Raw genomic sequence first — 14,320 nt, 5'->3', positions numbered from 1 at the left:
AGACCCCTACTCCTTTTGATAAGTGTGGTGAGTTCTTTGACGTGCAAGGGACGCCGGGACCAGTACCTTCAGTTTTACGTCCCATTTGTGAGGACGCCATTTACCAAAGCTAGGTACTCATTTTCACAAAGTCGAGTGAGGAAATAAATATCAAGTGCCTTAATTTACCAACGACACAAAATAAGGGCCTACCAGGTATTCGACCTAAGTCATCAACCCTAACCACGAGATCATCTTGCAACCAGATTTTAACGTGACTCAAATACATTTGCACACCGCTGCCTGGATATTAGATATCATGCAAATCATCAGACGAATTGTCAGAAGGACTCTTGTTGTAATATCGTTCTACACAACGAGTCTAGTTGTAAGTAGTGTTCTACAGAAGGACTCATAACTGATGAAACATCGTCCTACAAAACGAATCTAGTTGTAATATCGTCCCACGGAAGGACTCTGGTTTTGATATATGTATATATACATATATAGTTCTACAGGACGACTCTGTTTGTAACATCGTCCTTCAAAGTTGTAATATCGTTCTGCAGAACGCCTCTGGTTGTATCGACTATTCTCCAAGCAGAGGCTTCGATCGAGAGGGGTAGTTTTGTCCGGGATTTTAACGTTCCTCTCCGTTAAAATCCCGGATAAAACTACCCCTCTCGATCGAAGCCTCTGCTTGGAGAATAGTATCAACCACTGTACGAAATGGCCACGTATCCTGACGGATCCGACGTATCCGGAATCGGGCCTCATGGCGTTTCCGAGCGAATCCGGAAAAATCCCAGTTCACTGCTCGGATACTGAGGTGCCCGCAGATCCGACCAATTCCGACGCCGTATTCCTCTGGATCCGTGATGCGCCTCGGATACCCGAAAATATTTGTGCGGATCCCTCGTTTTTTTATATTTGGAATGTTCGGATTGTTTGTATGTCGGTAGTTGTTTCGGATCCTGACGAATAAATACACACGGCACGGCATGATCTCATTTCCTGACGAATCCAGCAGATCCGGAATTATGCATTATAGCAGACACGGGACGTTTCCGATTGAATCCGATGCACCTCAGATCCGACAATTCAGGCGCCGCATACGTCTGGATCCTTCATACGTTTCGGGTACAGATACGGAACGTTTCCGAGCAAATTCAGACAAATACCAGGTACAGCTCAGATCCGGCAATTCCGACGCCGTATACGTCTGGATCCGTGATGCACCTCGGATACCTGAGGATATTTGCGCGGATCCTTCGTTTTCAGATATTTGTTAATATGGCAGAGATAATCGGATTGTTTGTTTGTCGGTAGTTGCTTCGGATCCTAACCAACAAATACACACTGCACGGCATGATCTCAGATCCTGAAAAATCCAGCGGATCCGCAATCGTGCATCATAGCAGATACGGAACGTTTCCGATTGGATCCGATGCACCTCAGATCCAACAATTCCGACAAATCCTGACGTTTCCGGAATACGGATTCGTGTCCAATCTCCCACAAGACACTGCGTGTCATGACGTCAGGCGCGAGAAACGGTTTTGTCGGTGAACAGCACGGAGACAAGAACGGCGTTTCATCACTCTCTGTGCTTAACATGGCATCGTCAGAGTCTACCATGGTCGACCAGTGATTTTTAGTGACTTGAGAGTCGAAGGGGATTCGGTGTTAACTCAAACGCGCGGCATTGCGAAGTAGTCTTCCTCGTGCATGCAATTTTCGTCGCCCCCCTCCCCCTTGTAAAGTTGGTAGGGAGTCGATTCATCATTTAGAGGGACTGCCCTTTGGTAAGTACAAATTGGAAAATTCCTGTTTCTAACTAGTTTGAACGTCAGTTATCCTCCTATTGTGGCTTGACATATCATCGCATTTGCATGACATTAAGAATTGTCCAGTCGACCTGCACTTCTACACCGTTAGGATCTAGGAAATTTATAGCTTTCAATTTGTTCGTTCTTGCCAATGGTCAACAGACATTTGTGTCTGGTTAACGTTTCAGATACAACATAGCAAGCGGTTGAGGGAAAGATAATTAAAGATATCCTGTAACGGAAGAGAATGTCATAAGTATTTGTCCCACAAAGGTCCCACAGTTTGTGGATAGTGAGCTGGAACTTATGTGGAGGTAGTAGTGTGTTTCAGTGATTATTGCATCAAGTTGTAGCTGTACATGTTTGATCAATATCATATTCAAGTTATGAATGTAAGTTTTACGTATTCAATTAAACGATGCCAGAATCATTTTTTACAAATGTGATTATGTGATATGTTTAATATTTGTCATTGATTCCCTTTATATATACATCCTATACAGCATCGGCAGATACTTCCTTCACAAATGCAGCACATGATGTGAGGACCTTAGCTTGGCTTGGAACAAAGCAATCAGCTGTCAGATGCTCAGAGTACCTCAGGCTCCTTCGGTAAGGCTTAAGTCCATCATCGGTACACTTCAATGTTAGCTGAGACAGGCATGATGGATACCCATTGTCCCTTGTTTTTTGTTAGCTGCTGTGATGAAACGAAGCCCATCACAGCAAGGAGGTTATATAGTCTATATAACCTCCTTGATCACACTTATGTCAAATCATGTGACATGTTACTTAAATACTAAGTATGTGAATTGATATTTATTCATCATTTGGTTTTATCATATAGGAACTGGTTCATCACAAGATGAACTCCAAGCTGAGTCCAACATGCTAGATACAGAAGAAATCAGCCTTGCCTGTACCTTACCAAGAGTGCATGGAATAAGTGAACTCAGATGTAGTCATAGAATGGGGAGAGGACGATTATACACATGCAGTTCCACGGCATATACTACTTACGTGTAAAATGTGGCGTGTCATCATGGGAGTTTTTCAGACAGTATAATGTTACTTTGAAGTTTCTATTTTCAACCTCTGTATTTGAAATTATTTGTATCTGATATCTTTTCGACGAAGAACTGGCCACAAATAAGGCTTTCATTACTTTAGTAGAATATGTAGAACATGTAGAAATTTTTGGTCCAAGTGCACTATACGGCAGTAAATATTACCACCATGATGTGATGGTTGTTAATCGTAATACATTTTATAACAATTGTGCTTACACAACCCCAATTTACCGACATTAACCTGCATATGCAGAGGTGCTTTGAGTATGTGGATGTCCCTCGGCCTGTCTTAAACGAAATGGATTATTTAGCCACATAGAACTTCCGTATTGTATTTGATAGTTTTTGAACTTAGAAATGCATATATGTTGAAATATGAAATGATGTTACATTCAGGCTTTCCCAAAACTTCCTGTTATTGAATAATAATGTTTTGGGTATCGTTAAATTAAGAATGCACGCGTATTTATGAATAATCAACCATTCTATCAAACTTTGTGTGTTTGATTTGTACATATTCGTGGCAAATACAAACATATTCAGAGTCACAATATGTCAAAGATTGTAGAAAGTCTGTATGTTGGATCAATCTGTATCCGTGGCAAATACATACTGTACGTATCTGTCAGGATCTTGGGCAATTTCGTGCAATGTACGGCCCCATATCCGTCGAAAATTCCTATTTTTGTATTCCTCCGGATCTGAGGTTCCGGATCACAGTCCGCTTGTATCCGTCAGTATCCGCAATTTTCTTTTAAAAAATACAGAAAACTTCCTGTACGTATCCGTCACGATCTCTGGCATTTCCGTACAGTGTACGGCTCCGTATCCGTCGAAAATACCTCATTTTCGGAGTCCTCCGGAAATATTCCCGATCCCGGTGCGGAAATTTTCGGATCCGTTAGGTTGGATTCGTCAGTATCCGTCAGTATCCGCCAAAAATACAGAAAAATCCCTGTACGCATCCGTCAGGATCTGTGGCATTTCCGTACAGTGTACGGCTCCGTATTCGTCGAAAATACCTTACTTTCGGATTCTTCCGGAAATATTCCATATCCCAGTGCGCATTTAGTCGGATCCGTCAGGTTGGATCCGCCTGTATCCGTCAGTATCCGCCAAAAATACAGAAAATTTCCTGTTCGTATCCGTCAGGATCGGTGGCATTTCCGTGCAGTGTACGGCTCCGTATTCGTCGAAAATACCTTACTTTCGGATTCTTCCGGAAATATTCCATATACCGGTGCGGAAATTGTCGGATATCTTACACGAATCCGCATGTATCCGTCAGTATCCGTCAGTATCCGACAAAAATACAGAAAAATACCGGTACGTATACGCCGGGAAACGAGGCCATTTCGTGCAGTGAACGTCAGAGAGAACATCCATTCGAGTATGAAAAGAATGATTAATCATAGTAATTGCCTCCACTGGTAGTCTCATCGGGGACAATCACCATGATGAAGCAGCCTAGCAAGCACGTAGATTGGCTCCGAAATAGCAACAGGTTTCATTTGTATGCTATTAATATTAGCGGTTAAAGAAAAGGGTGTGGTGTGAAGGGATTTTATTTTGCAAAACAGTTTGGGATGCCAAACTTCTAGTGATACTCTTCGCAATGAATGGTTACATCTCGCATTTCATTATAGCCATTTTACCTCTACGTTTATGAAGGTTAGGCATCCGGGTAAACATGTTTATTCTAGTGACGCTGAAGAAGTGATGTCCCTTGAAACGTCCGGAGGAAAATCTCCGAATTTAATCCGGTTGTAGAGTTTAAATTGTCTCTTTGAAATGACAACGTAGTTGGTAACCCTTCAGTTCCATATATGTTCAACCATTTGACTGCTAAAAGCTTTATGAAACCTTTCTGTGCACCTTGACCTACGTTACTGTTAGTGTCCACCAACGTGCAAAGCATTAAAAAAAACAAATTGCGGACCTTCAGTTCTATAATGTAAAACAATAAGCTCAAACAATCATTTAAACGAAATGTACCCTAGTTAAATGGTCATGGAAGATTGTAGGTTATAATGGGGGGGGGGGCAGTGGGCTGGGAGGGAGTTCCGTACTTATACTGCTCGTGGTAAAAAGCTGTTATTGTAGAATGACTTTGAGGCTGGTAACTGTACAGTATAGTAAAGCAATTTCTGTATGATTTTGTCTGACCCTTACCTCCTCCCTCATGACCTAGATGAAAAGCGGCCTGCAGAAATTAAGAAAGTTCAAAGAAATTGGACGTTATCTTGCTTGCCAGCCCATATCACGACAAACGCGTACATACTAGGATGATGGCGCGTGCTGACAAGCACGGAAACACTTGAAACCAGAGTGCTCATGAGAGAGTGTAACCTCTGCCAAGTGTGTCTAAAATGGTATAGGGCACTTGAATTCGAGAAGGACCTCGTAATCCGCAACGATGCTACAAAATTAATGCAAGTCACGAACTGGTTTAACGATACGTACATTCACTTGGAAGTATAAGATTTGTCAGAATCAGCTTTATACTACAGGCGGATTTGAACGTGTCTTTAGATACAACAACCCTCACAATGAAAAAAATAGGTAAAAGATATTTAAAAACGGCGTCATTAAAAAATGATACCGAAACTTTATGATAAGTCCCACTCGATTGTAACACTATCAAATACTTAATATGCTAGACCTTCTTGCGTTATAATTAGTAATTAGCTAAGGATGTTCAGATTTTCTACTGTATACCTCTAGTTACACCATATATAGTAAAATATATATACTATAATAATATAGTTTATAGTTGTTGCCATACGTTGTACCGTTAACAATATCATTGTTGTGCAATAAAGTGCTTCTTGCACTCATCACATGTAAGAATCGCGAATGAAAGTCAGCAAGGACAATGGCAAGAGAATGACTTCTCGTAAATGTACATATTGAGGGAAAAATGTATAACATAAGCTTATAACAGATTGGAACTAGATGTGACACAAATTTCAGATTTGATTATAATAAGATTACACCTTCGTTCAACATTCCAAATCAACCTTTCAGCTAATACAGACATATCGGCATTGCCATGTCAATGTATACTAGCATTGATGCCATACATGAACAAACATGGTCAACGATACTTGCTTCGGTGTGGTGGGGCCAACTCCTGCAACCTTTCCGGGACCTTTCTGCCAACTGTGAACTATCATCCTGCTGGTGTTCCCGAGGTGCCAAGCATTCATCAAATGCCCATTGAGGAAGAACGAAGACGGTGTTGGTTAAACGTGCTTAATGAGATAAAGTAGTGGGCGGTGCCATTATTGTTTATCTTTTATATCAACAAATAAATGAAGAAATTTATAAATATATGATACACCATGTTCTTATATCGGCACACCAAAATGTCGATCTTACACGAGTATGCCGACCACTCACAGGTCATTGACCGTAGTATGAAGAAAAACAGTCAGCAAAACGCCCGGAGCCCCTAGGGCCTAATTGTGTTGCTGCTTTGTTGATTTTGGTGCCAGTATGACGTCTTTCATTCCAAAAGCGGAAGGCTCTTTATGACGCACCCATTCATTTGCTGAGTACATCGCTACAAGACAAGTACAATTCGGCCGCCTTCTGATAACGAAAACTTCAACAATTGCAAATATATTTCTTCTAAAGATGAAAGCTTTCAAGAAACTTCATAGAAGCCATATGTCCACAGGCTCCGAAATACACACCTGTTTGATCCATGATCAAGACAGACGGAAAGAAAAACAGCAACAAATTCAATTTTATGATCCTTGCTTGGAAATGTGCTGCCCTTCATCTTGTGCTAAAAGTGTTGTTTGATATTGTTTTTTTTTTCCATTTGTATTCGCCACTGATCAGTCACTATTAGTTCTTTTTGTTTTTTATGTTCTAATGATTCTGTTGATATTGACTTTTCATATTAATTTGTCAACATTAATTCTGTTTAATTTCAATATTTTGTTATCTTTGGTTGATGCTGATTCTGTTATATTTATTTGCCAATGAGGCTGTTATTACTATTATTTTGTATATTACTTATATGTACAAGTAGTCCATTTCTGTTTCCACCTTTACTTTGGATCCGTGGCTTATGTTCATTTTCCTGTACTTTGATTTTCTCAATGTGTTTGTATTATGTGTTGCTCATTTTGTGAAATGCAATAGATAAAAAACAAACAAAATATAGAAGAAAGTGTTGTTTGATATGTGTTTAAAACTACCCTTTGTTAACAAATCGAAATATTACTATGAAGACGAAAACTGAACCTTTATGATATAAATAGCTTTAGTTGCAGGCTCTGACTCCACAGAATTCTGTGAAGGCAGGGCCTGTAACTAAACAGGATGACACTCGGGTAACCTGCCTGTTACTGATAAAATGGAAATAAAAAATCGAAGATGCGACGCTGTAAACCTGTAACACGCAGCAGTCTTCATCATTTGCCTTAATTACAAAGCAGAGGGCACTGAAAATGCTTTCTTATGTTTAGCCCATACTATAGGTATGGATATTGTTTTCCCTGATATTTCTTCTCTTCCTCCACCTCTTATCAAATCTACAAATCGATTCATCTCTGTCATTTTTAGACCAAATGACCTGAAATTCGGCACAAAGGTAGAATAGGCAAATATCGCTTCATTTTTTATATAGACTGTGATTTTTGTATTGAGGTTTCTGGCTATTTTTAGACCAAAAATGTATTTCTTGGCCTCCTGCGCCCTGGTATTTCAACCGAAAGAATGCAGCTCTATGTTTAACAAAACGAAGCCTTGCCATTTGCTTGTCGTTCTTGTGTCCTTGAAATGTAACCCATCCGAATTCTACCATGTCTACATGGTATGTATGTTCTGAAATCTATAGCATTGTTTCCTTGGTTTAGATAAACGAATCAAGAGTGAATAGACTTCCTTCTCTTTTCTTTTTTGTTTGGCAATCACTTTGGAGTCGTCTACCCCTTTAATACATGAACCATTCAAAATTTGAATAAGTACGTGAGTACAAAACACCAAATCAAAAAAGGGTGATCATTTGTCAATTCAGAAGAAGGACGTTCACGAAACGTTTTCTAATAGGAATGATAAAGTTAACTTATAATATCTGACTCTCAAAATTTGCCAATTGGTCAACGTCAAGTGGTTGAAAGCTCAATATTTGCCGAGCATGCACCACCTTCCCATTCGAGATTCAACAACTAAGTGACCCCGTCTCTGTAAGTGGCCGTGTAAGGCACACTACAGTTTTCTGTTGGTGTTGCCTTTGGAAGAGATTAAGTTGCACCCCACGCGGGCATCTAATCTGACAATGACGTCATTCATGACAGTTGATACAATAGGTTGGTTGAGGTAAGCGTCACGACTCACGAACACTTAACACGGCCATGGCAACTCAAAACAAACTCAACAAAAGGCGCGTTTCCTTTCTACGCCAAACATGATTACCAAGCGCGACAGAACGAACTTGCAATCTTGGTGCAAGTACTAGGAGCTGTTAACTACAGTCTTTTTCCAGAGGGAAGACAACATTTTTCTGATGTTACCTTTCGTATTCGAACTTGCCATATTCTATCCACTGTAACTGGGTAAGTCTGATTTTGCTCTCTTAAACCACTTTAGCCACCAACGGTATAATTGAGAATTACTCCTTATGACGCGTCTACGTACAGAGAGTAATGTTCTGTATTTTGCTACCGGTATATTTGCCTGCATCCCAACCTCTTCCTGCTACATACAGGTAAGTCTCCATAATCAATAGAAATTCTGTGCCAGCAAGCAAGGGTCACGGCCAAAGCAATCAGGTACGACTTGTATTTTGGCGGAAGAAACACTGGAATCGTGTACCAATTTGTGGGCAAGCAATAATTACTGTATACAAATGGTGCAAAATACGCAAAAGCACGCCCTTAACGAAAGAGGCCATGTTGCTCTATGATATGTTTTTCAGTTAACTTCATCATGGTTAGTATATATGTATAGAACAAATACGTAGAAGGTCTAACTTGGGAAAAGAAACATGTGACTTTCAAACAACATGCTATAGTCTTAAATACAATAGTTAGAAGTAGTAGTAATCTTATACCTTTGCATCCTTTATGCAATGCAGAATAACAGAGGCACCTTGAGTTTCTGCTGCCGTTGAAAACGGGAGTTCTTCGTCGAACAACGTTGAATAAAGGGGAATCTAGTCGGACCACTGACAGTACTGGTACCAGAACACAAGGTAAATTTTACAATATTGATGAATAGCATGGATTATCATTACTGTAGACACATTTAGTGCTATAGTTATAGTTGTTATGTTTGGTGGTCACTAACTTCATACTATCGAGCAGAAATGACACCAATAGATGAGCTGACTCCAGGTTTATTGTGTACTGGCAAGCCATGTGCCGCGGAGTGATACAATCATACTTGTATCACTACGAATAAGATTGTATCTGTATCATGTTCGTAGTGATCCAAGCTACCCTAGCTTACAATCTGTGTGCTCGATGATTAATACTTAGGTGGCGGTAATTTAAGCCTGATGATAAGAAAGTAGTGCGGATGCTATCAACTTTTATCTTCAGTATGTAACAATAGATGTGGAATACGCGTAATAGAAATATACAGTTGCTTGAACGGATATGAATATTAACTTGTTTTGATAGGAGACAATTCATGAAACAAGTCAATACGGTATACATGAATTTCTTTTTTTAGATATTGCAGTCAGTCTATACCATTAATGGTAGTTTAAATATTCAGGATATACTCATTTTCTGTAGCTTATTTTCTGTGTAAAAAAAAATTAAAGATTTAAATCATGTAATTCACTCACAGTGGAAGATTTGGTACACAAAGGCGGCAACTCAAACAAACTAAAACTACACCTAGTCTTGTTTCTTTAAAGGCTCTAGATATATGACCCCCTCTCCACCTAAATGCACTATTGGTTCAGCTGTCAGAAGTTCACACATAAAAAAACACACTCAAGTCAGAGCACAAGGCCTATATTTTCAGCCGGCCGAAACTCAACTGCACTACAAAAAAAACACATTTCTTCGTGCTCAGGGGTGGTACTGTACACGTGGAATTATCTAACATCTCACTGAAAACTAGACACATTTTTCAAGCAACTAAATTTACATACAAACAAACCTGACCAACAAATGAACATGGATATGCAAATAAACGCTAATCGTTCAGTCGATTTTCTATCATTGTGTACTCAACATGATTTCATGATCAGGCTGAAACATTTATTCCTGTTTTACTATTTTAGACAAACTTGATTTAATGTGTAAATATTTCCTCATATAGCCTACTTTAACTCTCCATTAGGGCAGAGCTTATTTCCAGATTATAGTTTAGATTATTAATGATAAGTTGAATATTATGCCAACTATATACTGCACTGTAATTTCTGCACTAATTAATCTCATTTGAGTTTTTTTGTAATTGTCTTTCGGCATAACAATACTGGAGTTAGAATTATATTGTATTGAAAACCGCCTATATGTCACATTTCAGGCTCCTTGTAAACTAATAGACTGAATCTGAATGTTGACATGTTGTGTTCCAAACAGAAGAAGACCAAGCAATGGATCGCTGTACCGCCGTCCTAGCCGTCTGTATCATCCTGGTGAGACTGACTGCAGCTTTACAAGCCTGCACCTCCCCGGATGGACAAGGAGTATGCGACTGTAGCGGTACAACAGTTAACTGTGATGGCAAAAATCTAGCCGTAGTTCCTGATGACATCCCGGCATCTACAACATCTTTAACACTTCAGCACAATCACATAGTAGCAATTGAAAATACTAAACTTCAACACCTACAAAATTTAACAAGGCTTTACATTAACAACAATAAGATAACTACCATCACATCAGAGGCATTTACTGCTCTTCACAATCTCCAACTGCTGTCCCTTAATAACAACAGTATAAGTGTTGTAGAACAGGGGAGTTTCCAACACCTGCGGAAACTTACACAACTCAACCTTGCACATAACAAACTTCCTAGCTTGTCTAGTGACACCTTCGCAACCCTTCACAAACTTGGAGTGCTCGACCTTTCTCATAACAACATAAAAACTCTGGACCATGACATATTCGAAGGTTTAAACCAGCTTTCAACCCTTGATGTCTCTCAAAACGCGATGACCGCAATTCCCTCCTCTGTTGCTACCTTGAGAAGTCTCCAATACTTTAAAGCGCAACACAATGAAATAACTGACATCCAGCCAGGTATGTTTTCTAATATCTACTATGTTAGTGAGCTGGACATATCATATAACAATATCACCATTATTCAAGCTGGGACATTTGCTAACATGACTATCGATAATGATTTTAGACTTTATCTATCAGGGAACCCAATAAAACAGCTGGACAAGTACAGTTTTTCCAACATCGTTTCCGCTGATTGCTGCATTTATTGGTTTCATATGGATTTCTCGAATATGCAGCTGGAGAAAATTCATGAACTGGCATTTCATAATATGCTACAGCCTTACTGGAAGGATTGTGACGCATGTGAGTTCTTTTTCAATGACAATCTTTTAGAAACGCTTCCATCGACTCTTTGTGATCTGTATGCGAAACCTTTAGTTTATTTACATCTAGAAAACAACCCGTGGTCCTGCGACTGCCGCATGAGAGACATCTATAACTGTTCATACTCACATTTCAATAGAATCACCTGCCGATACCCACCGATCCTGAATAACGCAAGGTTGTCCTCCCTCAGTCCAGAAAGCCTGGCCTGTTCTAATCCCACCATTGACCACATCAGTCCCACAGTTAACCAGTCGGTGGTAGGGGAGAATTTGACCTTGTACTGCAATGCTACGGGCTTCAACCGACCCACAATAACATGGACGCTTGCGGTAGTTTCGCCCAGCGGCATTCCGGCAAACAGACAACATCACGAGATCAGCACAACATCATTAGACTACAACAGTGCAGAATCCACCCTGACCATCACCCATGTGCAGGTGACTGACCAGGGGAATTACACATGCCATGCATCAAATGCTGCAGGAGAGGACTCCGTGTCTTTGCATCTAACTGTTATTTCTGACACAAAGCAAAGGCAAGAAACCCCACACTTGGCAGCAGCTTTAGGCTGCGCTGTCGGTGTTTTCATTTTATGGACCATTCTTGCTCTTATCTACTTCACGCATAAACGAAGGCAAAAGACTAAAGACATTTCATCCAGTCGCCCGTCAACCCGAGAAACACAGCGTGGTATACAACATTCTAATCCTGACGAGGACGAATACGATGATGTCCGCGTTGCCAAGCCTAGAGGAAAGTTAACTTCTGAGGTACAACAGAGAGGTTTCCATGATCAAAGACTCACAGAAATGCAAGGTTCAGAATCTGGAGAAGATGCTGGTCACCTGTATGAGAATCCAGATCATGTCTACGCCTCACTACAGGACGACGCAGTAACTCATGGGGGTGAAATCAAAAGAACGGACGGTGGCATGGCGAGAGATGTCCGGGAACAAAGGAGGCAACAGGACCAAAGGGCCAGAGCCATCCAAAGTGGAGAATCTGGAGAAAATGCTGGTCATACTTATCAGGGGCTTCTTCATGACAATCCAGATCATGACTACACGTCACTGCAGGGTGGTCATGATGGAAGGACGGTCAGCAACGGAGGAAGAAGTGACCAAGGTAAAGGGCCAAAGAAAGGATACAAGTCCGCACCAGGCCAGGCCACTGCAGGATTCGGGGAAGATGTGAGTCATCAGTACCAAGGTCTTCGTTTGGAGAATCCAGATCATGTCTACACATCACTTCGGAATGGAGAGGCAACGCCTGGCGACCAAGGCGCGCGTGGAAGACAGGTCGTGAACAGCGATGAACATGGACACGAATATTCACAAGGAGACATAGCAGCAGAGGCCACGGCTGTTGGATCAGGTGAAGATCTGAGTCATCAGTATCAGAACGCCCCTCCTGACGATGACTATCACGACTACCTACAACTGGGAGATGATTAGATCTAACAAGGACCTACAGAATGGTCAATCGTCATTCGGAGGTGGGGAATAGGTTAAAGCATTTTTAGTTATCCAAGACAGGCTAGGAATTGGAACAGGGATCAGTTGATGCAGTTAGAACGAGTTTGTTCAACGAACATGTTTAACATCTCTCCAAAACATCATATCCATCTTATTCCTTCTGCTTGGGCTTTTAACCCTTTTGCTACAGGCTCTCAATTTCATACTGTCCATTCCTTGTGACATACATAAACTTAAAGCCTTTCTTTTTTTAGTAACAGAAATTTAGTAAAAATGGAGACCGTAGAACCTTACTTTGTACAATACCTCGTGATTGATAGAAAGAAATGCTACTTAGCTCTAAGTGAAATGACGACATTTGTAATCAACCATTTCTCATTGGACCTCTTATGTGTCATCTCGATGTGCCGTTTTGAATATTAGTTGAAGAGAATCAACGTAATAGCTCTATCTAGCTACTGCAACATAAAGGTTTGTGATTTTTGGCAAGTGTATAGAAGAAATGTTATGAAAATTTGTCACATGAATATAATCATGGAGAATCAAAAGTTTGCAGAATAAGGGACAGCTTTGTTTGAAGCCTCAATACGATGTTGCAGGATTAACATTTATGTATATGTCTTGTACTTGTTACAATTTTACAGAGGTCATAATTGGATGACTTACAGTTTGAGTTGTGTTAATGATATGTGAAAATCAATTTCTGACTTATATCTGGTAATACGTTGACTTTTCTTAGCACAAAGTGTGGTTTATAATGTAGATGTTTAAATTACAGAATTATTTGTAGTGTACATATTACTTGAAGCAATCACCTGAGTGTGTTATCTTAAGTTTCACAAGTTCGTGTCACAGTGAATACCCATCACGTGCCCATATACCATTCTATTGTTTGAATGGATGACAGGTACGAAAATTATCACAATGATTATTTTGTTACGATAATGATTGGTGAAAGGAGATGAATAAACGTTCAGTTTAAAAGTGTATCTAATGATATATAAGTCTCATTTCTCGGTCCAAGGATTCGCTTGTTTAATTCTTCTTCTTATTTGAAGAGAGGCATGTACTATTCAGCAAGCAAGTAAATTGGATTTGATAACATGACCTCAAACCTACAAAACCGTTATCGAAATAGTCCATTACAAATAATTATAGTTCCAACAACGATTACATGGCAATTAGCCGTTCCTCAAATGGGATTGTTTTGCATTTCCACGTTTTGACGGAGGTGAATGGGGTCGGCCTATCTTTAAATGCAATCGGGCTCATCGGGGACTGCTGTATCCATTGCGCAGATGTTCTTGTCATCCGTAATATATAAACTGGCTATAAATAATGCAAATCTAGAGTTGCTTTGGCCGTGGGTGATATAGCCTACGGCTTTATGTCATTTCTCTATAGTGTTGTCGACGACGTTCATTTGTTGTTTGGTT

At 40.1% G+C, this 14,320-nt stretch overlaps 1 protein-coding gene and 1 long non-coding RNA gene across 2 annotated transcripts; both read left to right on the top strand.

The window, feature by feature from the left end:
• The first annotated feature begins 709 nt into the window (after positions 1-709).
• On the top strand, positions 710-4,227 carry LOC136442161 (uncharacterized). Its single transcript, XR_010756967.1, has 2 exons — positions 710-2,420; positions 2,656-4,227. It is a non-coding gene; the product is annotated as an uncharacterized lncRNA (long non-coding RNA).
• A 4,086-nt stretch (positions 4,228-8,313) lies between these two features.
• LOC136441511 (leucine-rich repeat and immunoglobulin-like domain-containing nogo receptor-interacting protein 3) lies at positions 8,314-13,073 on the top strand. Its single transcript, XM_066437843.1, has 3 exons — positions 8,314-8,448; positions 8,970-9,086; positions 10,435-13,073. Exon 3 carries the CDS (start codon positions 10,449-10,451, stop codon positions 12,861-12,863), a length of 2,415 nt encoding a protein of 804 aa, XP_066293940.1. The 5' UTR covers positions 8,314-8,448; positions 8,970-9,086; positions 10,435-10,448; the 3' UTR covers positions 12,864-13,073.
• The last annotated feature ends 1,247 nt before the right edge of the window (positions 13,074-14,320 follow it).

Source organism: Branchiostoma lanceolatum, chromosome 9 (assembly GCF_035083965.1).
Source record: "Branchiostoma lanceolatum isolate klBraLanc5 chromosome 9, klBraLanc5.hap2, whole genome shotgun sequence".
NCBI classification, from domain to species: Eukaryota; Metazoa; Chordata; class Leptocardii; order Amphioxiformes; family Branchiostomatidae; genus Branchiostoma; species Branchiostoma lanceolatum.
The sequence above is the reverse complement of the archived record's forward strand: the minus strand, read 5'-3'. Positions and strand labels throughout refer to the sequence as shown.